The sequence below is a fragment of the Pongo pygmaeus genome, chromosome 21, assembly GCF_028885625.2.
Source record: "Pongo pygmaeus isolate AG05252 chromosome 21, NHGRI_mPonPyg2-v2.0_pri, whole genome shotgun sequence".
NCBI classification, from domain to species: domain Eukaryota; kingdom Metazoa; phylum Chordata; class Mammalia; order Primates; family Hominidae; genus Pongo; species Pongo pygmaeus.
Genome location: NC_072394.2, coordinates 51,513,406 through 51,538,877, shown reverse-complemented (window position 1 = coordinate 51,538,877; position 25,472 = coordinate 51,513,406). Strand labels below are relative to the sequence as shown.

Sequence of the window (25,472 nt, the reverse complement as noted above, 5' to 3'; positions counted from 1 at the left end):
ATCTCTGGTCATTAGAGAAACATAAATCAAGGCCCGATGTGGTGGCTCATGCTTGTAATCCCAGCACTTTGGGAGGCCGAGGCGGGCAGATCACCTGAGGTCGGGAGTTCGAGACCAGCCTGGCCAACATAGAGAAACCCTGTCTCTACTAAAAATACAAAAAAATTAGCCGGGCGTGGTGGTGCACGCCTGTAGTCCCACCTACTCAGGAGGCTGAGGCAGGAGAACCGCCTGAACCCTGGAGGCAAAGGGCGCAGTGAGCTGAGATCGTGCCAATGCACTCCAGCCTGGGCAACAAGAGGGAAACTCCGTCTCAAAAAAAAAAAAAGAGAAATGCAAATCAAAACCACAATGAGATACCATCTCACGCCAGTTAGAATGGCAATCATTAACAAGTCAGGAAACAACAGATGCTGGAGAGGATGTGGAGAAATAGGAACGCTTTTACACTGTTGGTAGGAGTGTAAATTAGTTCAACCATTGTGGAAAACAGTGTGGCGATTCCTCAAGGATCTAGAATGAGGAATACCATTTGACCCAGCAATCCCATCACTGGGTATATACCCAAAGGATTATAAATCATTCTACTATAAAGACACATGCACATGTATGTTTACTGCAGCACTATTCACAACAGCAAAGACTTGGAACCAACCCAAATGCCCATTAATGATAGACTGGATAAAGAAAATGTGGCACATATACGCATGGACTACTATGCAACCATAAAAAAGGACGAGTTCATGTCCTTTGCAGAGACACGGATGAGGCTGGAAGCCATCATTCTCAGCAAACTAACATAGGAACAGAAAACCAAACACCACATGTTCTCACTCATAAGTGGGAGCTGAACAATGAGAACACATGGACACAGGGAAGGACACATCACACACCAGGGCCTGTTGAGGGGTGGGAGGCAAGGGGAGGAAGAGCATTAGGACAAATACCTAATGCATGCTGGGCTGAAAACCTAGATGACGGGTTGATGGGTGCAGCAAACCACCATGGCACACATATACCTATGTAACAAACCTGCTTGTTCCGCACATGTATCCCAGAACTTAAAAGTATAATAATTTTTCTTTTAAAAGGAGGGAGAAAAAGGAACAGGGAAAAAGTGTGCATGGCAGGGTGCCTCACAGATAGCATGGCACAGCCTGATATGGCAGAAAGAAAAGATACAGGTGTGAGACAGCTGGGTTCAAGTCCTGGCACAGACATCTATTAGCTGAATGATGCCAGATGGGTTATTGGGTTATTAAACTTCCCTGAATCTTTTATTTTTTTGAGATGAAGTCTCACTCTGTCACTCAGGCTGGAGTGCAGTAGCACCATCTCGGCTCACTGCAACCTCCACCTCCTGGGTTCAAGAGATTCTCCTGCCTCAGCCTCCCAAATAGCTGGGACTACAGGCACACGCCACCATGCCCGCTTAATTTTTATATTTTTAGTAGAGACAGGGTTTCGCCATGTTGGCCAGGCAGTTCTTGAACTCCTAACCCCAGGTGACACACCCGCCTCAGCCTTCCAAAGTGCTGGGATTACAGGCATGAGCCACCGCACCCGGCCAACTTCCCTGAATCTTGATTTCCTACTCTAAAAAATGGGAGTGATAAAAAACAGCCCCACATGCCCCAGAGACCATAACTAGGCACCAAGAGTGCAGATAATTCTCTTGACACTTGAGAGAGGTCTTGGTGGTGACTAAGGCGGCGGATGGCACACAGCAGGTGGTCAATAAATGTCAGTTCTCTTGCTCTTATTTTAAAACAAGTCAGTATTAAAGCAAAATCTCTAGTGGGATCTCCGTGGGATCAAGCAATGCCAAGGGAAAAAGAGAATGAGTGGAACCCTAATAATAATAATAACAATAACAATAATAATGATGATAGCTGATTCACTGATTGCCTCCTAGTGGCAGGTGCTCATTCAGTCCTCACCACAATCCAGGGAGGCAGGAACACTCTAATCATCCATAACTGTTTTACAGGTGAGGAATCTGAGCACAGGGAGGTTAAGCCATTTGCCCACGTCACAGCCAGAAGTGCTACTCTGCAGTCAGGATCCACGCCCAGGCAGTCTGTTGGAGGGCCAGCAATCCTGAGCCACTCAACGATGACAGAAGGAGGACGGTGCAGGAAGAAGGGCATACGGCACAGCATACCTGCTCCACTTTATTGCTCCACATCTTAACAGGCGTTGCCTTCCCAACTGCCAATGGGGCAATTAGCAACAATTTCCAGGCTGCAAATGAGGGAGACTGGAGCAGGGTGGGGCAGCTGCAGCTGAAAAGCCGCGCTGTCTTTGTGGGAAATCCTTTCTGGATGTTACCACTCGGGTCACACACCTCCATCCACCAGCACCTCTGACACTGGCTCGCATTCTCTCTTCCACTCCCAAAGCAAGTCCAACAATCCCCATCACCAACCTCAAACCCAGCACTGCCCAACAATCCCATCAGTGGCCAATGCCCCCAGATCCCACAGTAACCCTTCCACACTCCTCAGACATCTATCTGTTGCAGGCTTCCCCCACAGAAACCAACGCTGCCCCTAAATTCCTTTAGCTCCCAGTCACCTGCCACGTCCTCCTCCACTCCAAGCCAGCCTGGTGAGGCTGGTCACACTGACTCTTGTCCCTATATGGAACTGGGGCACTTCCAGCTCCTTCCTCTTCTCTCCTTCCAGCTGACCCTCTCAAATGCTCCCAGTAGAACCTGTCTTTGTCCTCTCAAACCTTGAGATGGCCAACCTCTCGGCTTTCCTTTTTCCTCATTTTCCGGGGTAGATCCCATTAGCAGGACTATTATCAGATGACACGCAATCAATAGCCTGGACTCTCTCTGACCTTTAGTCTTAACTTCTGGCAAAATCCCAAACTTAGATTGTACTAGCGTCCCCTTTTCACCTGTCTCCGCCTAAGCAGACCTCTGACAACAGGGCAGGTTGGCAGGCCTACAGAGCCCCAGTTACCCACCATGAATGAAACCTGAAATGCTGCCCAGTAATTTGGTCACCTCTCACTCTCCATGATGGCTACTGCACATTTCTCCACCCTCAACAGTCCATCTCTCCCCTCCCAATCATCGCTGTTCTGCTGCCGTCCTCTTTACTCACAACCAATGGAGTGGCCTCCTACTTCACTCAGAAATTAGAAGTGGGCACAAGGAGACTCCCTCAGCTTGCTGTTAGCAAACCTACAACCTGACCCACTTCGGGCCTACTCTCTGCTCTCTCCTGCTATAAGGGAGTGGGTGTCCAACCCCTCCACCTCCGTCATCTCCCCATCCCTATCCGCCTTCTCAGGAACTTCACACTACCCATAATATCTAGAACCTGATCCCTTCTTACCACACTACGCCACCACCATCACCCTAGGCCAAGCAACCGTTATCTCCCACCTGGGCCATCACAATGGTCTGGTAACTGGTCTCCATGCTTCAGCAATTATCCTCCCTTCCACCCCACAGCTTTTCTCAACAGCAGCCAGAGGGATGCCCTCAAAATGTAACTCGGATCACAACACTCCTTTGCTCAAAATGCTCCAGTAGCTTTCCATCCCATTCCGCGTAAAATTAAAACTCTCGATCTTGGCCTCCAAACCTCTACGTGATCTGGCCCCTGCTATCCCTCTGCTCTTGCCTTCTACCACCCTGGCCCTGGCCTACCTGCTCGAACACACCAAGCACATTTCTGCCCCAGGGCCTTTGCACGAGCTATTCCTGCTCCTGCGGATGCCCTCCCTCCCCCCAGATATCTCCATGGCTCACCCCCTCACTTCCTTCAGATCCCTGCTCTGATGTCCTCTTCAGGGGACTTCCTCACCACCTAATACTGCCACCCCCTTGTCGCCCTGTATCTCCTTACCTGCTTTGTTCTCTCACTTTACTGATTCATTTTTCTAGTCTTTTTTCATAGTATTTATCACCCTTGACGTATTATATATCAGTTCATTTATTATCTGCCTTCCCCAGTAGAACATAAACTCTATGACAACAGACACTTTGCCTGTTCTGTTCACTGCTGAATTCCCAAGTACTGAGAATTCTTCAGCACAGAGTGGCAGGCACCCAACATTTGTTGAAAAAATGAAACACTGTCCTTTCTTCTTTCTGCATTATCAAACCTCTCCTTGAACTGGCTCCCTCCCCAGTGACATTTAAACAAGTTCAAGTCTCTTCTACCTTAAAAAAAAAGAAAAAACAAAATACTTTTAACAGCCACATCTCCCTCCTCCCACAGCCAACCTTCGGGAAAGAGTTGTCTATGTTCACCGTCTGTTTCCTCACCTCCCACGCCAGTCTGGCTTTCACCTCCATCATGCCACCAAAACAGCTCAAGCTAAGGCCACCAATGACCCACATGTCTCTAAATCTGATGGGCATTTTTCCAGTCTTAACCTGACTTGACCTCTCTGTAGCATTTCACCTTACTGACCTCACTCTCAAATTTTCTCGACTTTGGGCTTCATAACCACATATTTTCCTCATCTTTCCTCCGCTTCTTGCCCATCTCTGCTCTATTTCGTCTGCAGACTCAGCCTCCTCTGCCCAGCCAGAAAAGGCCTGGAGGGTTCTCAGGCCCAGACCTCCTGCCTCTCTCTCTGTATACCGTCTCACCAGGCTTCCCATTCCCACCTAGACTCTGCTGACTCCCAAATTCCTATATTAAGCCCAGGCCTCTCTTATGAACATCAGGCTCATAAAACTGGCCACTTCCCATTTCACATGTCCAACTGAATGCTCAAAGGCAGACCAAACTCCACACATCCAAGTCCCAACTCAGATCAACTTCCTCCCTCCACCCTCCATGTAGTCCTCTTCCCACATTCCCATCTTAAAAAATAGGCAGCATCCACCCAGCTGGGTGAGTCAGAAATCGAAGAGTCAAGCTTATCAATCCTCTTTCCCATGCTCTTACTCGCTCCATCACAAGGTTTTGTTGGCTTCATCTTCTAACCAGGTTGGAAATTCATTTTCTTTGCTCTATTTCTACTGTCATCACTAGTCCAGGCCACCAATATCTCTCACCTGAACAATGATAACTGCCTGCGATGGTCTGAATATCCCTACCAAAACTCTGCTGCAAATTAATTGCCACTGTGATGGTGTAAGAGTGGAGCCTTTAAGAAGTGATTAGGTCACGAGGGCTCTGCCCTCGTGAATGGACTAATACATTACTGCATGAGTGGGCTCCTGATAAAATGATGAGTTCAACCCCCATTTCCTCTCTCGCCTTCCCCCATAGGATGACCCTGGCCAGATGCTAGTGCCATGCTCTTGGACTGTGAGCCAAATAAACTTCTGTTCTTTATAAATCGCCCAGTGAGTAGCATTCTGTTAAAGCAGCACAAAATGGACTCAGACAGTCTCTTCATTGGTTCCTTGGCAATCCCTCTGGTCTTCCCCTAAGATGTTCTGAACACAGTGGTCCAAATGATCTTTCCAAAATAATACACCTGGTCATCCTATCACCTGCTTCCTGGTTTAACTCTTCAGTGTCATCTCACTGCCTTTGACCTAAAAAATAAAACTCCTAGCCATAACCTCCAGGCCTTGCATGTTGGGGTCTTGGCCTACATCTCCCACTCCCACTCCCTCTCCACTCTCTTTGCTCAAGTACAATGTTCCAACCACACACTGGTCTCTTTCAGTTTCCCCAACAACTGTTTTCCTCTCTGCCATAGAACCTTCACTCAGGTTGTTCCCTCTGCTGAAATGCCTCCTGCCCCCAACTACTTAATTCTCACTCATCATTAATTCTCACTGAACGAGTGAGACTTCCTCAGGGAAGTCTTCCCTCACTCCTCTGTTCACTGCCCTTGCAGAACCAGGTTTCTCTCCTTCAGTACTTCTTGGGTTGTTATCATGACCTAGAGGGCATATCCTCTGAACAATGCCCATCTACCCCATTCAACTGCAAACTCCTTCAGAACATGGTCCTTGTTTGTTTTGATCCCTCTGCATCATGACACCAGGGGTAACACCCAAATAAATATCTTCTGAATAAATGTTGGGCCTGGTTTAGTCAACAGGCAAAAGGGCTATATTCAGAACAACAAATATACACTGACCACTCCCTAGGACGGAAGGAAAACTTAAGAATTTTGTGTCCTAGCACAAGAAGGCTGTTCTCCTCACAAAGGTATAAAACCTAATAAAATATCAAGCCAGAAGGCTTGTTTACACCCAAGACACTAAACAGAAATGAGCTTCTCACTGGAAGATTTCAGAAATGAATCAGCAAATGCAAAACTATTTTTTCTAGGATAACCTTGCTGGAAAGAAAGTCAAGTATTTTCCTGGCAGGCCCCCTAAGCCTGGTGAAACTGGCGAGAGCTAAACACAGCTCTGAGCTATTTATATAGGACACTCCATGTTCTTGCTGATTAAGTACACATTTTCACAAGTTCACTCTTTTTCATGAAGAATGGTCTTACTGTTTTCCCTAGCACTGCTTTCAGACTCTCCCCTGAGATTTATAAGTACAGGATAGAGCTCTAAATTCATTCCATCCAACCACTGCTTCAATCATGCTGGAGACTTACAAAAAGGTCTATAAACCAACTAATAGGGGAGGTAGAGAAAGGCAAGCATTCAGTTCCTTTTCCTTTAAAGACTGCAACACCAGCTGGGTGCGGTGGCTCACGCCTGTAATCTCAGCACTTTAGGAGGCCAAGGTGGGCAGATCACGAGGTCAGGAGATCGAAACCATCCTGGCTAACACGGTGAAATCCCGTCTCTACTAAAAATACAAAAAATTAGCTGGGTGTGGTGGCGGGCGCCTGTGGTCCCAGCTACTCAGGAGGCTGAGGCAGGAGAATGGCGTGAACCCAGGAGGTGGAGCTTGCAGTGAGCCAAGATCGCACCACTGCACTCCAGCCTGGGCGACAGAGCGAGACTGGCTCAAAAAAAAAAAAAGATTGCAACACCAATGTCTCTGAATTTCAGCAGGTCATCTGTCAGGTGCCAGGTACTGTGCCAGTTACTTACTGCAGTAGTTCATTTAACCTTTGCAATAATCCTGTGACAAAGGTATTATTATCTTTATCACCTTGGGAAACTGCGGCCCAAAGAGGGATCACTGGACTATCAATAAGCAAATCAAACTTTCAAACTCTCAATCAACTCTCTGCCAATCCTACATATAAACGCTTTTTAATAATCAACAATAATCCAGTTTTTCGATGCTGCTTCCAGACAGATAACCTCCTCCTGAAGAATCCATAGTGGTTTTCGACAAAAAGTAATCTTCCAGGGTCCTAAGTCCTGTTATTTCTCAAAATTTTTATGATACATAGCACTTATAAACAAAATGTCTAATCAAAACACTAGAATTTGCTAAAATTAAAGGCTTTATTCTGCATTTCAATTTAAAGTCTTATTTGTTATGTCAATTTATTTATTTATTTTTTAATTTTTTTTTGAGACGGAGTCTCGCTCTGTTGCCCAGGCTGGAGTGCAGTGGCGCCATCTTGGCTGACTGCAACCTCCACCTCCCGGGTTCAGGCGATTCTCCTGCCTCAGCCTCCCAAGTAGCTGGGATTACAGGTGTGCGCCACCACGCCCAGCTAATTTTTGTATTTTAGTACAGATGGGGTTTTGCCATTTTGGCCAGGCTAGTCTTGAACCCCTGGCCTCAACTGATCCGCCCGCCTCGACCTCCCGAAGTGCTGAGATTACAGGTGTGAGCCACTGTGCCCGGCCATGTTATGTCAATCTAGAGATGTTTTTTATATTTTTCAAATTTCACAGTAATCCTCATGATGAGAATGGTTTTTCTGAACATATCAGAATAAGAATAAAAGGATCATATGGAAGAAAAAGCAATTTATGTATCATATGGACACATAGATGTCCATATGATAAATGCCCATTTGTATGTCTTATACACATTCATATACAACTAAGATTTAGGAATATACTTCCTTAACTGGATCCCTTAACAATATTTTAAGTTAAAGTCTTTTCTACCTTTAAATAAACAAACAACTCCCAGGAGCCACTCCTTCTTCCTCTTTACAACACAACCAAACTTTGGGAGAGTTGACTATGCTCACCATCTGTTTCCTCAGCTCCCACGCCTCGACTCATGCCAGTCTGGCCTTCACCTCCATCACAGCATCAAAAAAGCTCAAGCTAAGGTCACCAATGACCCATCCACATCCTAAATCTCGTATATTAAACAGAGGAGCAAATCTAAGAATGGATGTTATGATCTATGTGAAGCTACATCATGTGCTGCAGCTACGTTTCCCCACCCAGCTGTGTGGATATGGATGGGCAAGTTGCTCTCTTCCTTAGCCTTGGTCTCCCATTGCCTGCTGTACCCAAAGAAATGAATCACAATCCAGAATTCATAACAGGTCACAACTCCAGAATTAATAAGAGGGAGTTTACTGCTGATGAAGAGATATCATCAATTAGAAAAACTGATTAACTCCAGCCTAGACAACAGAGAAACCCCGTCTCTACTAAAAATAAAAAAATTAGCCAGGTGGGTGGTATGCCCCTGTAGTCCTAGCTACTTGGGAGGCTGAAATGGGAGGATCACCTGAGCCAGGGATGGAGAGGTTGCAGTGACCTGAGATCACACCCCACCACTGCACTCCAGCCTGGGCCACAGAGCAAGATCCTGTCTCAAAAAAAAAAAAAAAAAAGAAAAACTGAATAACACAAATGAAGCTTATGTGTAACCAGCTCTTTACTCTCATTTCCTTCTTTCCATTAGCCCCTAATTAAAGTAAACCCAGTATATACGTAGTAAAAACCTGAAGAAAAGAGCTGTGATCTTTTTGACTCAAGGCTTTCAAATATATCTCAAAATTCAGCTATAGAACATACGGTCTCTTTCCTGAAACTCCACTGCGGTATACTGATTGTTTTAAAGACTCTACTGAGTATTTTATACATAACAACTTTCATATGGAGAAGCAAGAAAACATGGTAGTAATAGTTAAGATCTTGGACTATGGAGCCAGATTGCCTGTGTTTATACCCCGGTTGCATCACTTACTGAGTTACCCTGGCCAACTTAACTTCTCTGGGGCTCAGTGGGAATGATGATAATGGTGAGAACTAAATTGCATGAAAAGCCCACGTTACTGTGCCTGGAACTCAGAAATGCTTAGTACATAGTAGATATCACACAGATATCATACAACATGTGATCTTTAAAAGTCACTCAATTTCATAAGAAAATATGTACGTTTACTATTCTTTTTAAATTTTCTTGATAATGGCTGAGAATAACGACAACTAGTAATTATAGAGCACTTAGCCATTACTTAGCACTTTTGTGTGAGGGTCTCATTCTGTTGCCTCGGCTGGAGTGCAATGGCATGATCTCAACTCACTGCAACCTCCATTTCCTGGGTTCAAGTCATCCTCCCACCTCAGCCTCCCAAGTAGCTGGGACTACAGGCATGCACTACCACACCCAGCTAATTTTTATATATTTTTTAGAGATAGGGTTTTGCCATGTTGCACAGGCTGGTCTCAAACTCCTGGGCTCGAGCAATCCGCCCACCTTGGCCTCCTAAAGTGCTGGAATTACAGGCATGAGCCACAGTACCCAGCCATAGATAAATTTTTCCATATCGAATTTTAAATAATTATCCTATTAAGCCTCCAAACTTCATACAGTTTAAGAGCAGAAATATAACTTAAAGAGACATCATGGGAGAAGATGAGTCTTAAATAAGACAATTATAAAAGAGAGGTTTAAGAATGTAATTATATTCTCCAACAGAGGGCTGAAAAGTTGAAGATTATTAATATATATCAAAGTTTCATTAACAAGGTAAAGAGTAACAGTGTCCTTGGGGCGATGAATACTCTCACAGGCTCTCTTGATTTCTCCAGATAAAGGTTGGAAGGACACTATCCCCTAATCGGGCCGTCCCTATTTATGCTTTTGTTATATAGTGCAGAGGAATCATTGAGATTACTCCAAATCTGCTCCATCATGATTATCACAATTTTTACAAGGGACAACCCCTGCTTCATTGAGTTTGGGAAGTTAATACTCCAACACAGCCTTTCAATCATGTAATTACATTTTTATTTATTGTATCTACACACCAAATAGAACAGTAAGTCATTCCTGAATGAGGAACTAAGGTTAAGAACATCAAACCAGAGTAACTACAGCTGCTGTGGTTTGTCACAGCTTAAAATAATAATAAAAAAAATAGTAATAGCAAGCATTTACTGAGCACCTACTATACGCCAAGTTTTTTGTACATGTCAATTAGCTTAATCTTTACAACAATCCTATGAGGAAGGTATAAGATTAAGTAACTTGTCCAAGATCACAAACGTAGCAAGTGGAAGACAGGAGGTTTGAACACAGAAGTCTAGAGTCCCAAAGAATACGCTTCTAGCTAACATCTACACTATACAGCCCCTGCAGCCCTGATCCTCTCCCCTAATATGCTATAGTTGGTGGAATCAGATCACAGAAGCTGTTTCCTGTAAATGCCCTTTATCATCCAAGCATTTCAAATTTGAGCCGTCATTTACAGTTCCTCTTATCACAATTAACAACAATCTATACATGGTAATCTCTAAAATACCACATAGCTGCTCCTTATACACTGGCTCGTTTCAGCTTTTTTTTTTTTTTTTTTTTTTTGAGACAGAGTCTCTTTTTGTCGCCCAGGCTGGAGAGCAGTGGCGCAATCTCAGCTCACTGCAAGCTCCACCTCCTGGGTTCACGCCATTCTCCTGCCTCAGCCTCCCGAGTAGCTGGGACTACAGGCGCCCGCCACCACGCCCAGCTAATTTCTTTTGTCATTTTTAGTATAGATGGGGTTTCACCGTGTTAGCCAGGATGGTTTCGATCTCCTGATCTCATGATCTGCCCACCTCGGCCTCCTAAGGTGCTGGGATTACAGGGGTAAGCCACTGCGCCCGGCCCCAAATTTCTCTTCTTATAGGGACTACTGGACACAAGACTGGGCCTTGAAAGGCAGAGTGAAATATCACCAGGCATTCTGCTATGTGTTCTACTCTAAGTAAAAGCAGTCATTTCTATTTAACAGCAATGACACACAATTATTCTCTTAAAAAAGATGGTCACTTAACATTATGCATACGTTCCCTTATGATAGTTCCTATTATGCCATTGGCACAACCCCAATTTGTGATTCATATAACCTGTAGTCAAATTACTTCCTATCTAGGCCATTTTTTACAATTCACTACTAAAAACTGAAAACATGCATTCCACAACTTGTGTTAGGAAAACTTGAACTTCTGAACAAAGATACGATCCGAAAATATCTATTAAATTCTCAGTGTTAATGGCCCTTTATGACCCAGATTAAAATTTTATAAGTAGGTTCCAATAATGTGATGCACACTTTGGTGCACAATTTGGTGCACAATTTGGTGAAAATTTTATGTTAAGAAGTTTCGTGAAGAAAAAATAAAAACTTTTCTGCCAAATAACTATTCTGAAACCTCCACAACAATATCGAGAAGATAGAGTCCAGGCAGATTTCAACGTGGAGTTATAAATACCAGGCTCTTGCCTAACTAACAAACTGCTTTGCAGTGCTTATCCCACATTGCTGATAAAACAATACCCAACAGCCTTGGTTATTGGAATAGAAAAGCTTTAAAAATCTACATCTCAGTAAATTCCTTCCACCGATCCTGAATTTCACGGACTAGCAACTGTTTCCAGATTATCTAGACTACCACCTCTGCATCAATAGTTGGCCCCTGAGGGAGTCTCAGGCGCCTCTGAGAATCTGATGAAAGCCAGAGACCTTCTTTCCAGGGAAGTGCAAAGTTCACCAGCCTATTTCTAAATGCCAAAAGAACACTACTCTATACTTTGTAGCAAATGAAGGGAGAAAGGTGATAACAATCTCAAACTGTGTGACTAAAAATCAAACTTTCCATTTGCTCAATTTGTTAGGAAAAACAGGTCTTTACAGATTCCAAACCAAAGACGCTGGGGCAGTGAATTAGCTTGAAAACAGCTCTGGTCAAATGTATGGATTCTCCCACCAAGAACTCTCTTCTGAAACTCCATATGGTGGATAGTTCTTGCCTTTCAGTACTCAGCTCAAATGTCACCCTCTCGGAAAAGATTACTTTGCTGACCACCTGATTACTTTTCCTCTCGGAAAAGATTACTTTCCTGACCATGGAAAGCAGTCCTCAAGCCCTCTTTACCACATCTTGCTCTTTTATTTTCAAAATAGTATTTATCAGTATTCCAAAATACCTCATCTATTTTCTTATTTAATTATTTTGTCTCCTCTATTTCGAGTATAAACTCCATAGGGGAAGGAGCATGTCCGTCTTGTTCCCCACTGAATTCTCAGTACCTGGTATGCAGTGGGCACTTGATAAATATTTGTTAAATGATTAAAACTGAAAGATAGGAGAGTGATTTTGGTATCAATTACCAAGCCTTTAACTATTAGTTAGAATTCTCCTTCTTTCCATAATCTGAGGGTCCATTCAATCAGCAAATATTTATCGAGCACCTACTGTGCGCCAGGCACTGTTGCAAGCGCAAGGGATACAGCAATGAATAAGTCAGACAAGCATCTTTGCTCTAAAGACCTTGTATTTTAGTGGACTGCTAGGAATAAGCAGATGTCTTGCTCACTACAATGCCTGGGAGATCCAGAACACCTTCTACAATCCTTCCTTGAGGAAAAGAGCTATGGGAGATCCCCAAACGAAAGGAAAACATTCTCCAACGGGCACTTCCAAAACAAGAATCAGGGGTTTCCCTAAACCAGTTGGACGGCTCTTCCTACATGCTCTGTTCACCTAGGGGAACCCCAATCAGCAGAGCTCAGGTAACGAAAAAACTTGGGGCAACAGCTACTGTTTCTAGGACTTGGAGGTGGTGAGGGGAGGAACTAGGAAACAGGGCGACAAGGAATCGTGGCAAAAGCCCTGAGCTGGAACCCTGAGGAACATGCTCTGGTTGTCACCAACTTGCTAGGTGACCTTGGGCCAGTCCCGAGCTGCCCGGGCAACACTTCCCCCGGGGGTATAATGAGGAGGAGGCCGGAAGGGTGGAATTCGGGATCGGGGGGAAGCGGAGGCCAGGAGGCCGGGCCAAGGCCGAGTAGGATAGGGCAACGGCCGACGTGCTGAGGCCAGCGCGGGGCCGGGCGGGAGCGGCTCACCCACCGAGCGCCACCTGGCAGGCCCTGCGCAGCTGGGAGTGCTGGGGCCGCTTCACCTCCTTGTCGGCTAGGATCTTCTCCAGGGCCCGGGACACGAACATGCTCTTGGTCTGGCTCTCCTGCATGGCCCCGGCCCGGCGGGGGCTGACAGCCCCGCGGGCGGGCGGTGTGAGCGAGATGGCGAGCTAGGTTGCGGGCCCGGCGTCCCGGCCGGCACCGGCCGCTTTCGTCCGCGCTGCCCCGTCAGGAAGCGACACCTCGGCACCACGGCGCCGCCATGTTGGAGCGCGTCACGTGACCACGTGACTGGCAAGGCCGCTACGGCCGCCTAGCGTCCGTCGGCCCCGTGACCCCCAGCGGGGCGGGGCCTACGGCTGGGGGCGGAGCGGAGTCAGGTGGGCAAGAGACAGAAGGCGAAGGTGGAGGGAGGAGGAAGAGAAGGTGGGGAGGGGAGCGGGCATGGGCGAAGGGTATAGCGGACGTGGGGGCTAAAGAAAGGTGAAAGGGAGGAGAGGTGGTAATGGAGATGAGAGGAGAGAAGCGCAGGGTAACGGGAGATGAAGGGGAGCACAAGAATGGAGATGACGTGGGTAAGGGAGGAAATGAGGAGGAGGAAAGGAAGGGGAACGAGAGGATTGGCAAAAAAGAACGGTGACAAGGAGAGATGATAAAGGGGCAAGAGGAGAAGGCAAGTAGGAAAGAAAAGAGGTGAGGGAGCGAGGACTGGAAGCTGGTGAATGAATGAGAGGTGATCGGGAGTAAGAGGCGTCAGGAGGAAGGAGGAAGGGCGATGAGAAGGCGGCGGCGGAGGGGAAGGGGGGAGGCCCGGCGCGGCGGCTCTCGCCTCTAATTCCAGCGCTTCCGGAGGCCAAGGCGGGAGCATCGCTTGAGCCCAGGAGTTCGAGACCAGCTTGGGCAACATAGGGAGACCCTTTCTCTACAAAATAAAAAGTAAAACAGCCGGGCCTGGTGTCGCTGCTTGTGGTCCCAGCTACTGGGGAGGCTGAGGTGGGAGGATCACTTGAGCCTCGGAGGTTGAGGCCGCAGTGAGCTGTGATGGCACCACTGCACTCCAGCCTGGGCCACAGAAGGAGACCCTGTCTCAAAAAAAAAAAAAAAAGGAGGTGAGGTAGTTATGGAGGAGATGAGGTGGTGTGGGAAGAGGTGAGAGGGAGGCACAAAGGTAAAAAAGAAAAAGTGAGGAGAAAGGAGGGAGAGGGGAAGTGAAAAGGAAAGAGAGGTAGAAATGAGAGGAGGGGAAAGAGTAGGAGAAAGGGTGAAGGGAGAGGAGGTAGGAAGGGGAGCTGTCAGAGGAAGAGCAGAAAAGAAAGAAAAAAATGAGAGTAACATAAGTTAGGAAAACAGGAAAGAGATGGGAAAAGGAATGGTGTAGGAAGGAGGTGAAGGGGAAGGAGGTGAGGAAGAATGGAAAGAACATGCTGGGAGAAGAGGAAATGGAAGGGGTGGAGGGAGAGGGGAGGTGAAAGGAAGACAGAGCGGGAGAGAGAAAAGGTGTGTTTATGTCTATTCTCCACAGGCAGGGTTTCACCACGGCCACTGGCAAGATACACACATCTGTATGACCCTCCTGTCACAGCAGCAGTGACTTTGCAGTTCAGTGAATTTCTGTTTATCGAGTGTCGCAGCTGTGCATAGTACACACCAGGAAGCACTGACCTCCCTGTGGAGTTTATCCTATTATAAACCTGTGAACCCTCACAGTGCAGTGAACTGGACCTGGGCTTTGGGAGTCAGGGGAAGAAACCCAGATGGCCAGTGTCACACAGCCTGCAAATGAGTGTTGGGGGACAGATACTCTAGCCCCAAGGCAGCTTCCACTCCATCCCACAATGATGCTATCACAGCAACCATTAGTGGTGTCCCCTGGACCCCTTCCCCCAAGGGCAGCCATGGGCTTATGCAAAGACAGTTGTCTTCCTTGGAAACCTCAGAGGCACAGACATCCCAGGCAGGCATGCTCCAGTGCTCAGGTCTCAGCTCAGACGTCTCTGGGAAGCCTTCCCTGGCCTGTCTCAAGTAGCCCCCTCTCTCCTGTCTCAAGTAGCTCCCTCTCTCCCTAGCTGATGTTTTCCACAGCACTTTCTGAGCTTTTGTACGTGTTGACTATTTGTTGTCTCACTAAAGCTCGGTTGCAGAGGGGCAGGCCATATCCCCAGGGCCTGGTCCACAGTCACGTTGAATGTTTCATGGCCTTAAATTCTGTAAGTTCCACTGCTTGTAATGCGATTTTGCAGTCACTCCTAGCAAGAGGTAGAGTTTGTTTCTCCACCAGCCTGAACCTGGACTAGCCTTGTGACTGGTCTTGACTAACAGAATGTGACAGAAAAGGGGCTGCACAAGTCCCAGAGCATCAACAGCCCTGGCTCACTTCTTCCTTTGCTGCCTGGGAATGCTGCACGACACTCAGAAGCAGCCCCGGGGCAGGTCAGTGGCTCATGCCTGTAATTCCAACAGTGGGAGGCTGAAGCGGGAGGATCACTTGAGCCCAGAAGTTCGAGACCAGCCTGGGCAACATATCAAGACCCTGATGCTACAAAAAATTTAAAAAATTATCCAGGAGTGGTGATGCCTGCCTGTAGTCCCAGCTACTTGGAGGGCTGACGTGGGAAGATTGCTTGAGCCCAGGAGGTGGAGGCTGTAGTGAGCCGTGACTGCCCCTCTGCCCTCCAGCCTGGGAGACAGAGCAAGACTCTGTCTCAAACAACAACAGCAATAACAACAATAAAATGGTAGCAGCCCCAGAAGAAAGAGCACGTGGATAGGGAGCCCAGTCATTTCAGCTCTCCCAGCTAACCCACCAGCTGAATACAGCAGCACAAGTGACTAGTGAGACCAGCAGAAAAACCGCCCAGCTGAGCCACAGAATAGCAGAAAACAGCAAATCATTACTTTACGCCACTACATTTTGGGGTCTTGCTAGTTACACAGCAATAGATCACCGAGACACACCTCAATCCTTATGTGTTGAATGAATGAATGAATGAAATTCTCAAGAGTACAGTGCAGTCTGCTGAGTAACACGTTTTGAGCCCACCCCACTCCCCCCAACACACACACACACAGCAAGGCCAGACTATGTCACTCCCCTGCCGAAAATCCAACAGAGGCTCCCTATTGCCCTTGGAATTGAGTCCAAGATCAGTATCATACTGTGGCCAACAAGGTGTGATAGAGGCCCTGCCATTTTCTCTGACCTCATCTCCTTCCTCCTTTTCTTCAGGACTCTGGCCACTCTGGGCTCCTTTTTGTTCCCATCGAGGGTTTGGCTTACATGTTTCTGTCCCTCTAAATCAGTGCTTCTCAATGAAGGCAGTACCACCCCCAGAGGCATTTTGAAATTTTGTTGGGGGGATATTTTTGTTGTCGTAATAGAGGGAGCAGGAATGCTAGAAAACATCCTTCCTTCAGAGAGCTGAACAATCCCGTATAACAAACAATTCAATGTATGCCACATGGCTGGACACGCCTGGAGATGAAAAACTTATTGATTATGATCTGAGCCTAGAATCTAAATCTGCTTTGCATATAAAATGTTTTTTTGCTGTAGTTTTTTTGTTCGTGTTTGTTTGTTTGTTTGAGATGGAGACTCGCACTGTCGCCTAGGCTGAAGTGCAGTGGTGTGATCTCCACTCACTGCAACCTCCGCCTCCCAGGTTCAAGTGATTCTCCTGCCTCAGCCTCCTGAGTAGCTGGGATTACAGGCACCCGCCACCATGCCTGGCTAATTTTTTTTGTATTTTTAGTAGAGACGAGGTTTCACTATGTTGACCAGGCTGGTCTCCAACTCCTGACCTCAAGTGATCTGCCCGCCTTAGCCTCCCAAAGTGCTGGGATTACAGGTGTGAGCCACCACGCCCAGCCCTTGTGTAGATTTAATATCACCACATTTTCCAGAAATGCAAATATCATTGCAATTCAAGGGAAATATATATGTATATGTATATGTATATGTATATGTATATGTATATGTACATATGTATTTTGAGACAAGGTTTCACTCCATCACCCAGGCTGGAGTGCAGTGGTGTGATCATAGCTCACTGCAGCCTCGACCTCCTGGGCTCATGTGATCCTCTCACCTCAGTCTCCTGGGTAACTAGGATTACAGGAGCATGCAACACCATACCCAGCTAATTTGAAAAAATATTTTTATAGAGATGGGGGTCTCCCTATGTTGTCCCTGCTGGTCTGGAACTTCTGGCTCAAGCGATCCTCCCACCTTTGCCTCCCAAAGTGCTGAGATTAGAGATGTGTGCCACCATGCCTGGCTAATTTTACAATTTTTGTTTTGAGGCAGAGTCTCACTCTGTTGCCCAGGCTGGAGTGCAGTGGTGTGATCATGGCTCACTGCAGCCTGCACCTCTCGGGCTCAAATGATCCTCCAAATTCAGCCTCCAGAGTAGCTGGGACTACAGGTGTGTGCCACCGTACCTGACTAATTGTTAAATGTTTTTGTGGAGATAGGATCTCCCTGTGTTGCCCAGGTTGGTCTCAAACTCCTGGTCTCAAGCGATCCTCCTACCTCCACCTTCCAAAGTGCTGGGATTACAGGAGTAAGCCACCACACCTGGCCAGAAAAATGTATTTTGTCTAGAACTTTACCAAATATCATTTACCACTTCAAAGCCACATTGCTGTCATTTACACCAGCTATGGTATCTGATTTGCTGCTAGGGCACCCCAATCAGCCTGCACATACAGCTGTGGCAATTCCAGGGGATCCCACTTTTAGGTTCCAGCATCTGCCTGCTTCATTACACCTTCTAGTGTAATTGTATCTCAGCATTTATCTATTGAAATAAAATTTGCAAATTATACATTGCATTCCTTTTGTTTCACCTTCGTAGTCTTATTAAAACTATGTGCGTGGGAAGATTTTATTACCTATGAATTTCATTTCAGAACAGCTAACAAAGGCCTTGCAGTTATAAAAGGGGGTGTGTAGTATCTGCTAGGGTTGGAAAGCACTGAGGGCTGCCCCCTTCCCACCACTCTGCTCTCAGCTCAATGTCACCCACAAGGTCACCAACATCCCAGTTTTATCCCTCCTACCTCCACTACTTGCTTCCATATCATCTTTTGTTGGTTGCACTGAACTGAATTTGAAATGATGGTGTTTATTTACCTGTATATTAGTTATCTGTTGCTTCATGATAAATGACCTGACGCTTACTAGCTTACAAGCAAACATTTCTTATCTCACAGTTTCTGTGGGTCAGGAATTTAGGAGTGGCATGGGTATTTCTGGATCAGGATCTGTTGTGAGATTGCTGTTGAGCTGTCATCTGGGGCTGCAGTCAGATGAGGCTCAACTGGGGCTGGAGGATCAACTTCCAAAGAGGCTCCCTCTCATGAGACAGAGGCCTCAGTTCCACTCCTCTAGGTAGAGCTGCTTGCATGTGCTCATGCTGTGATATCTCCTGTTTCTCAGAGTGAGTGACCCAAGAGAAAATGAGAAAAAGAGAGAGAGGGAGAAAAAGGGAAAGAGACTGAAGGAAGCAGAAGCAATTTTTGTTTGTTTTTTGAGATGGAGTCTTGCTCTGTCACCCAGACTGGAGTGCAGTGGCATGATCTTGGCTCACTGCAACCTACTCATCCCAGGTTCAAGTGATTCTCCTGCCTCAGCCTCCCAAGTAGTTGAGACTACAGGCTCGCACCCCCACACCCAGCTAATTTTTGCATTTTTGGTAAAGATGGGGTTTCACCATGTTGGCCAGGATGGTCTCAATCTCTTGACCTCATGATCCACCCGCCTTGGCCTCCCAAAGTGCTGGGATTACAGGCATGAACCACCACGCCCAGCCAGCAGAAGCAATTTTTATGACCAGTTCCAAAGTGGCCCACCATGCAGTCTGACCAGGAATGCTGTTTTGGTGACTCAGATACCATGGTAGGCATAAATATGGGTGATGTGGTCTTAAAATGTTGAACAGTATTTGGTAAAGTTGCAGACAAAATGCAATTTTCCTTTACACATAGTTGTGTGAGAAGTGAGTGGGTAAGTCCAGCCCACACTCAAGGGGAGAATTATTAGGCTCCATCTTTAAAGGAAAGTTGGGATTCCGCAATGTGTTTGCTCGCTTATCATCATATCTTCCACAGGCAGAATGTGAATTCCATGAAGGCAGAGACATTGTCTTTTTCATAACTCTATGCCCAGAACACATAGTAGACACTTAATAACTATTTGTGGAATGAATGAATGAATGGAAGTGGCTTGAGTAGAGTTTACGGATTTAATACTAAATCAGCAGTTATTTGGAGGACCACTTGTTTCTATATGGTAGGCACAATAATGGTCTTTAAAGATACCACAGTTGCTGGCTCACGCCTGTAATCCCAGCACTTTGGGAGGCCGAGGCGGGTGGATCACGAGGTCAGGATATCGAGACCATCCAGGCTAACATGGTGAAACCCCCTCTACTAAAAATACAAAAACAAAATTAGCCAGGCATGGTGGCGGGCACCTGTAGTCCCTGCTACTCGGGAGGCTGAGGCAGGAGAATGGCATGAACCCAGGAGGCGGAGCTTGCAGTGAGCAGAGATCACTCCACTGCACTCCAGCCTGGGCGACAGGGTGAGACTGTCTCAAAAAAAAAAAAAAAAAAAAAAAAAAGATGCCACAGTTGCAGGCAAAACATCCCTATTCCAGCAAGAAAGATGAAGGGACAGTGTCAGGATCCATTTTCCTCTCCTTTCTTAAAAATAGAAACTTTGCCTGGGACCGGTGGCTCATGCCTGTAATCCCAGCACTTTGGGAAGCCGAGGTGGGTGGATCACCTGAGGTCAGGGACTCGAGACCAGTCTGGCCAACATGGTGAAACCCCATCTCTACTAAAAATACAAAAATTAGCTGGGTGTGGTGGTGCACACCTGTAGTCCCAGCTACTCAGGACACTGGGGCAGGAGAATCATTTGAACCTGGGAGATGGAGGTCACAGCAAGCCAAGATTGTGCCACTGCATTCCAGCCTGGGCAACAGAGCGAGACTCTGTCTCAAAAAAAAAAAAAAAAAAAAAAAAAAAGAAAGAAACTTCAGACTTCAACTGGGCTCAGTGGCTCACAACTGTAATCCCAGCACTTTGAGAGGCTGAGGCAGGAGGATCACTTGAGGCAGGAATTTGAGACCAGCTGGGAACATGGTGAGACTGCCATCCCCACAAAAAATAAAAAAATTAGCTGGGTGTGGTGGCATGCACCTGTGGTTCCAGCTACTCAGGAGGCTGAGGCAGGAGGATTGCTTGAGCCTCAGGAGGTTGAGGCTACAGTGAGCCGTGATCATGCTACTGCCCTCCAGCCTGGGTGAGAGAGCAAGACCCTGTCAATAAAAAAACAAAAAAAAAAAAGAAAAAGAAAAAAAAAGAACCTTCAAATTTTAGCTGGGTACATGACCACCTGGATTAAGGACCACATTTTTCAGCTCCTCTGGTTGTGCCCATGTGACTAAATTCTGGCAGATTGGATGCAATTTACAGGAAGTGCCTCTCTTCTACTCTTCCTTTCTTCTACTCTTCCTTTGTTCTGTTGACTGGAATGCAGACTTTATGGCTGGAGTTCTGGCAGCAATTTTATTTATTTATTTATTTTTTGAGACTGAGTCTTGCTCTGTCACCCAGGCTGGAGTGGAGTGGAGTGGCGCAATCTCAGCTCACTGCAACCTCCCCCTCCCGGGTTCAAGTGATTCTCCTGCCTCAGCCTCCTGAGTAGCTGCGACTACAGGTGCATGCCACCACACCCGGCTAAGTTTTCGTATTTTTTTTTTTAAGTAGAGATGGGGTTTCACCATGTTAGCCAGGATGGTCTCCATCTCCTGACCTCGTGATCTGCCCACCTCAGCCTCCCAAAGTGCTGGGATTACAGGTGTGAGCCACTGCACCCGGTCAGCAATTTTTTTTAAAAACTGTGCCCTCCTGTAGGTGCTTCCCTCCCTAGCCTTGCCTGGGGGAGGAACTCTGGCTAGGCCCCTGTCCACGCTGGGCTGTTCCCCTTCTATCTTCCCCAGTCTAGGAGGTGGTCTCTGGGTCTGCCCCCTTTCTGCCTCTTCTTCTCTTTTCCTACTGCAGGCATCTTGTGGCTATATCTGTGTTTGTCCATGTCTCCTTTATTCTTTCTCTATTTGTCCCTATTTCTCTGTCTGTCCCCATTTTTGTGTCCCTGCCCCTGTGGTCTTATGTCTTGCTTTCCCTCTCACTGTTCTCTCTCTCTCTTTCAGTTATGGTGGCCAGATTTAGAAAATAAAAATACAGGATGTTCAGTTACATTTGAATTTCAGATAAAAACAAATACTTTTTTTAGTAAAAGAGGGTCCCATGCAATAATTAGGACGTGGTTATACCAAAAAGTATTCACTGTTTACCAGAAATTCGAATGTAGTTGGACATATTGTGTTTTGTCTAACAATCCTACTCCCAGTGCCCCTCTGTCCAGCAGCTGTGCTAGACTACTAGACAATTTTTTTTAAAAAATTTTAAGACAAAGTCTTGCTCTGACTGTCAGGCTGGAGTGCAGTGATGTGATCATAGCTCACTGCAGCCACGAACTCCCAAGCTTAGGCAATCCTCCCACCTCAGCCTCCTGAGTGGCTGGGACTGCAGGTACGCACCACTACACTGGCTAGTTTTTAAATTTTTTTTTTAGGGACAGAGTTTCACCATGTTGCCCAGGCTGGTCTCAAACTCCTGGTCTCAAAGGATCTGCTGCCTTGGCCTCCCAAAGTGCTGGGATTACAGGCATGAACCACCATGCTCGGCTGCAATCTTGGAAACAGATTTGTCATCAAAGTGACAGAGAGAAGGTTCTTGGGTCCCTGACATTCTAGAGAGTCATGCCAATCCTGGGGTGCTTACTTACTGATTTTTACATGAATTAGAAAGAAACACCTTTTGTTTTTGGTTTTCCATCCCTGACAGCTGAACCTAATCCTGACTAATAAAGTTGGCAACTGACAATGTCTGCTCCGACTCCCTGCTTTCCTCTGAGTGATATGTCGCTCCATGATGTCGTAACACGTGTGCCACTCGGGGCCTGTGGCTGTGGCTGCTGTCTGCCTTTCCAGCTGGTTTCTTCCCACTGTACACAGGCACTCTTTATACTCCTGGTCACACTGGTGACCTCTAGGCTGCTCCCAGGGTGCCTGTCTCTATATACCATTGCTCAGGCTGTCCCCAGCCCCGTCCCCCTCACCACTATTCCCCTTGCAATGTCCTTTCCCTTCCCTTCCCTTCTCCTTTTTTTTTTTTTTTTTTTTTTTTTTTGAGACGGACTCTTGCTCTGTCACCCAGGCTGGAGTGCAGTGGCACGACCTTGGCTCACTGCAACCTCTGCCTCTTGGGTTCAAGCGATTCTCCTGCCTCAGCCTCCCATGAAGCTGGGATTACAGGCACACGCCACCACACCTAGCTAATTTTTGTAGTCTTAGTAGAGACAGAGTTTCACCATGTTGGCCAGGCTGGTCTGGAACTCCTGACCTCAAGTGATCTGCCCGCCTCAGCCTCCCAAAGTGCCGGGATTACAGGAGTGAGCCACCACACCCGGCCTGAAATGTGTATTTTCCATGTGTACTTTAAGGCAAAACTCAAATACAACCCCCTCAATTCTGAGGTCAGGTCTAGGAGGGGTATTCGAGGCAGAAGCATCATTTGGCTGGGCCTCATATGAAGGAGGAGCCTCAAATGTAGACTTTTGGAATTCTCTACAAAGGAGACAGCATGTGTGTGTGTGTATAATATAGATGCCTTGTGTGTACCTGTGTGTTTTATGTATTTTATTTATTTATTTACATATGTATGTATTTTGAGACAGAGTCTCGCTCTGTCACCCAAGCTGGAGTGCAGTGGCGCTATCTTGGCTAACTGCAACCTCCACCTCCCTGGTTCAAGCAATTCCCCTGCCTCAGCCTCCCTAGTAGCTGGAATTACAGGTGCCCGCCACCACACCTGGCTAATTTTTTTGTATTTTTAGTAGAGACTGGTCGCGAACTCCTGACCTCAGGGAATCTGCCAGCATATAATTTATAATGTAAATTGTATTCTGCTTATTTGTGTTCTTTGTGTCCAGCTGCACTAAAAAAAATGTGAATTTCTTCAGTGTAAATATGTAACACACCGCAGTTGTGGGGTTTAAGTTGTGGGATTTATTTTTGTCCCTGTGTCTTGGTTTGGGCTCCCCCAAAAGACAACCCTACGACAGGGATTCCCATGTATTTGGGAGGTGATCCCAGGACCCATCAGCAGGGATGTGGGATGGAGCAGGGAAGAGAAGGGAAGGCAGCCAATGCAGGTGTGACACCAGCTGGTGACCTCTGAGGGCACCAGGGTTCAACCCCACTGGGGAGCTGGGGAGCCAATGTAGACCTGCCTGAGTTACCCCAGCTGAGGGATTAGGAAGCTGGGATGTTCATTCACCAGGTTCCCATCTGCCATTGCATAAGGGCTGTTCTAGGGACATTAACTCTGACACTAGGTCCTGCACTCAGACTGCCAGCCCCTAGAGCCCCAGGGCCAGAACATAGCAGGTACCCGCAGACAGCAGCTTCCTCCAGCGAGTAGAAGTGAGTGCCCAGGGCAGACAGCTGGGGGCACCAACAGTGTCTGCTACACACTGTTTCGGTACTTTATTGGTTTTAAATATGCCAGACTCTAGGCCTGAGTCCTGTCTCTGGCTGCAGATGTGTATTCAGCCAAGACGGCGCAGACCAGAAGTGCCAGATGGTGAACAGCCTGGGGAAAGCCCCACAGGGAAGAACAGACAGCGCTGTAGGGTTCTCTGCTCAGTTTCCTAGAGGTGCCCTGGGGACTCAGCCTCAGGTGCCCGCAGAGGTGTCTGGCCGGATGACCCCCTCAGGCTTCCTTCCCTTCCCAGTTTCACTTCCCCACTCTTCCCCTGATGCTTCCTGGAAGCACCCCCAAATAAACCATTTGCACCCAAATCCTTGTCTGAGGATGTGCTTCTGGGGAACCCAACTGTAGTGGACAGATTCACATTAGACCCCAAAGATTCTAGTATCTTGAGTCCCTAGGATCTGTGAATACGTGGCCTCACATGGCAAACTTTGCAGATGGGATTAAATGAAGACTCTTGAGAAGGGAAGATTATTCTGGATTATCTGGGTGGGCCAAATGTAATCACAGGGGTCCTTAGGGGAGGGAGGCAGGGAGGTCAGGGAGAGGGAGGCAGGGAGGTCAGGGTCAGAGAAGGAGATATGACGACAGAAGCAGAGGTTGGGGTGATGCCGTTACTGGCTTTTTATTTTTTATTTAACATGGGAGCCTTCAGAATAATGTTACCAGCTTTAAAGATTGAGGCGGGGGCCAGGCACGGTGGCTCAGGCTTGTAATCTCAGCGCTTTGGGAGGCTGAGGCAGGAGGATGGCTTGAGCCCAGGAATTTGAGACCAACCTCGACCCTGTCTCTATAAAAAATGAAAACATTAGTCGGGCGCGGTGGCACACGCCTATGGTTCCAGCTACACAGAAGGCTGAGGTGGGAGGATTGCTTGAGCCCAGGAAGTTGAGGCTGCAGTGAGCAGTGATTGCACCACCGCACTCCAGCTCAGTCTCAAAAAAACAAACAAAAGATACTGGGTGGCCAAGAAGCATGACACATGCTCCCCACAGGTAACCTTTAGATAAGCCTTTCACCTGCCAGGTGAAAGGAACAGCATGTATAAAGGCATGGGAGCTAGACTGGCCAGGAAGTGGGTTGGGACTGTGGGTTTTCCTTGGACAGAAAATGAAGCAGGAAAATGAGGGGATCCAGGGTCAGGGAAGCGCTGGTGGGCGTTTAAGACAAATGAGGTGGAGGGGTTTAAAAAAACTGGAGAAGGCTGGGCACAGTGGCTCACACCTGTAATCTCAGGAGTTTGAGAGACTGAGGCAGGCAGATCACCTGAGGTCAGGAGTTTGAGACCAGCCTGACCAACATGGTGAAACCCCATCTCTACTAAAAATACAAAAAATTAGCCAGGTGTTGTGGCAGGTGCCTGTAGTCCCAACTACTTGGGAGGCTGAGGCAGGAGAATTGCTTGAACCCGGGAAGCAGAGGTTGCAGTGAGCTGAACTCCAGCCTGTGTGACAGAGTGAGACTCCATCTCAAAAATAAAAAAGAACTGGAGAAAATTAAGAGAGGAGCCAGCTGGGTCAATGTGATTAGGCATTGTCAGGGTCCCTCCTCTCCTGTGGCCACCATCTTGCAGTCTTTAGGTAAATCAGCAGGACTTGTTTTCCGAGCACTGATCACAACCACCATAGCAACCCAGCTCATCAGAGCAGGATCTGGTTGAAACAGGATGCA

The 25,472-nt window shown here is 47.0% G+C and overlaps 1 protein-coding gene across 3 annotated transcripts in view; it reads right to left on the bottom strand.

Moving 5' to 3' along the window:
* ARFGEF2 (ADP ribosylation factor guanine nucleotide exchange factor 2) overlaps positions 1-14,513 on the bottom strand; it is a 115,005-nt gene extending 100,492 nt beyond the window's left edge. For 2 of the 3 annotated variants that reach the window (XM_054467454.2, XM_054467455.2), the window contains exon 1: positions 13,166-14,513. In XM_054467454.2, coding sequence (XP_054323429.1) covers positions 13,166-13,286 — 121 coding nt within the window. In that variant the 5' untranslated portion in view covers positions 13,287-14,513. The remainder of the gene's footprint in view (positions 1-13,165) is intronic. The other variant, XM_063659320.1, reaches the window with a different exon arrangement.
* Positions 14,514-25,472: the final 10,959 nt, after the last annotated feature.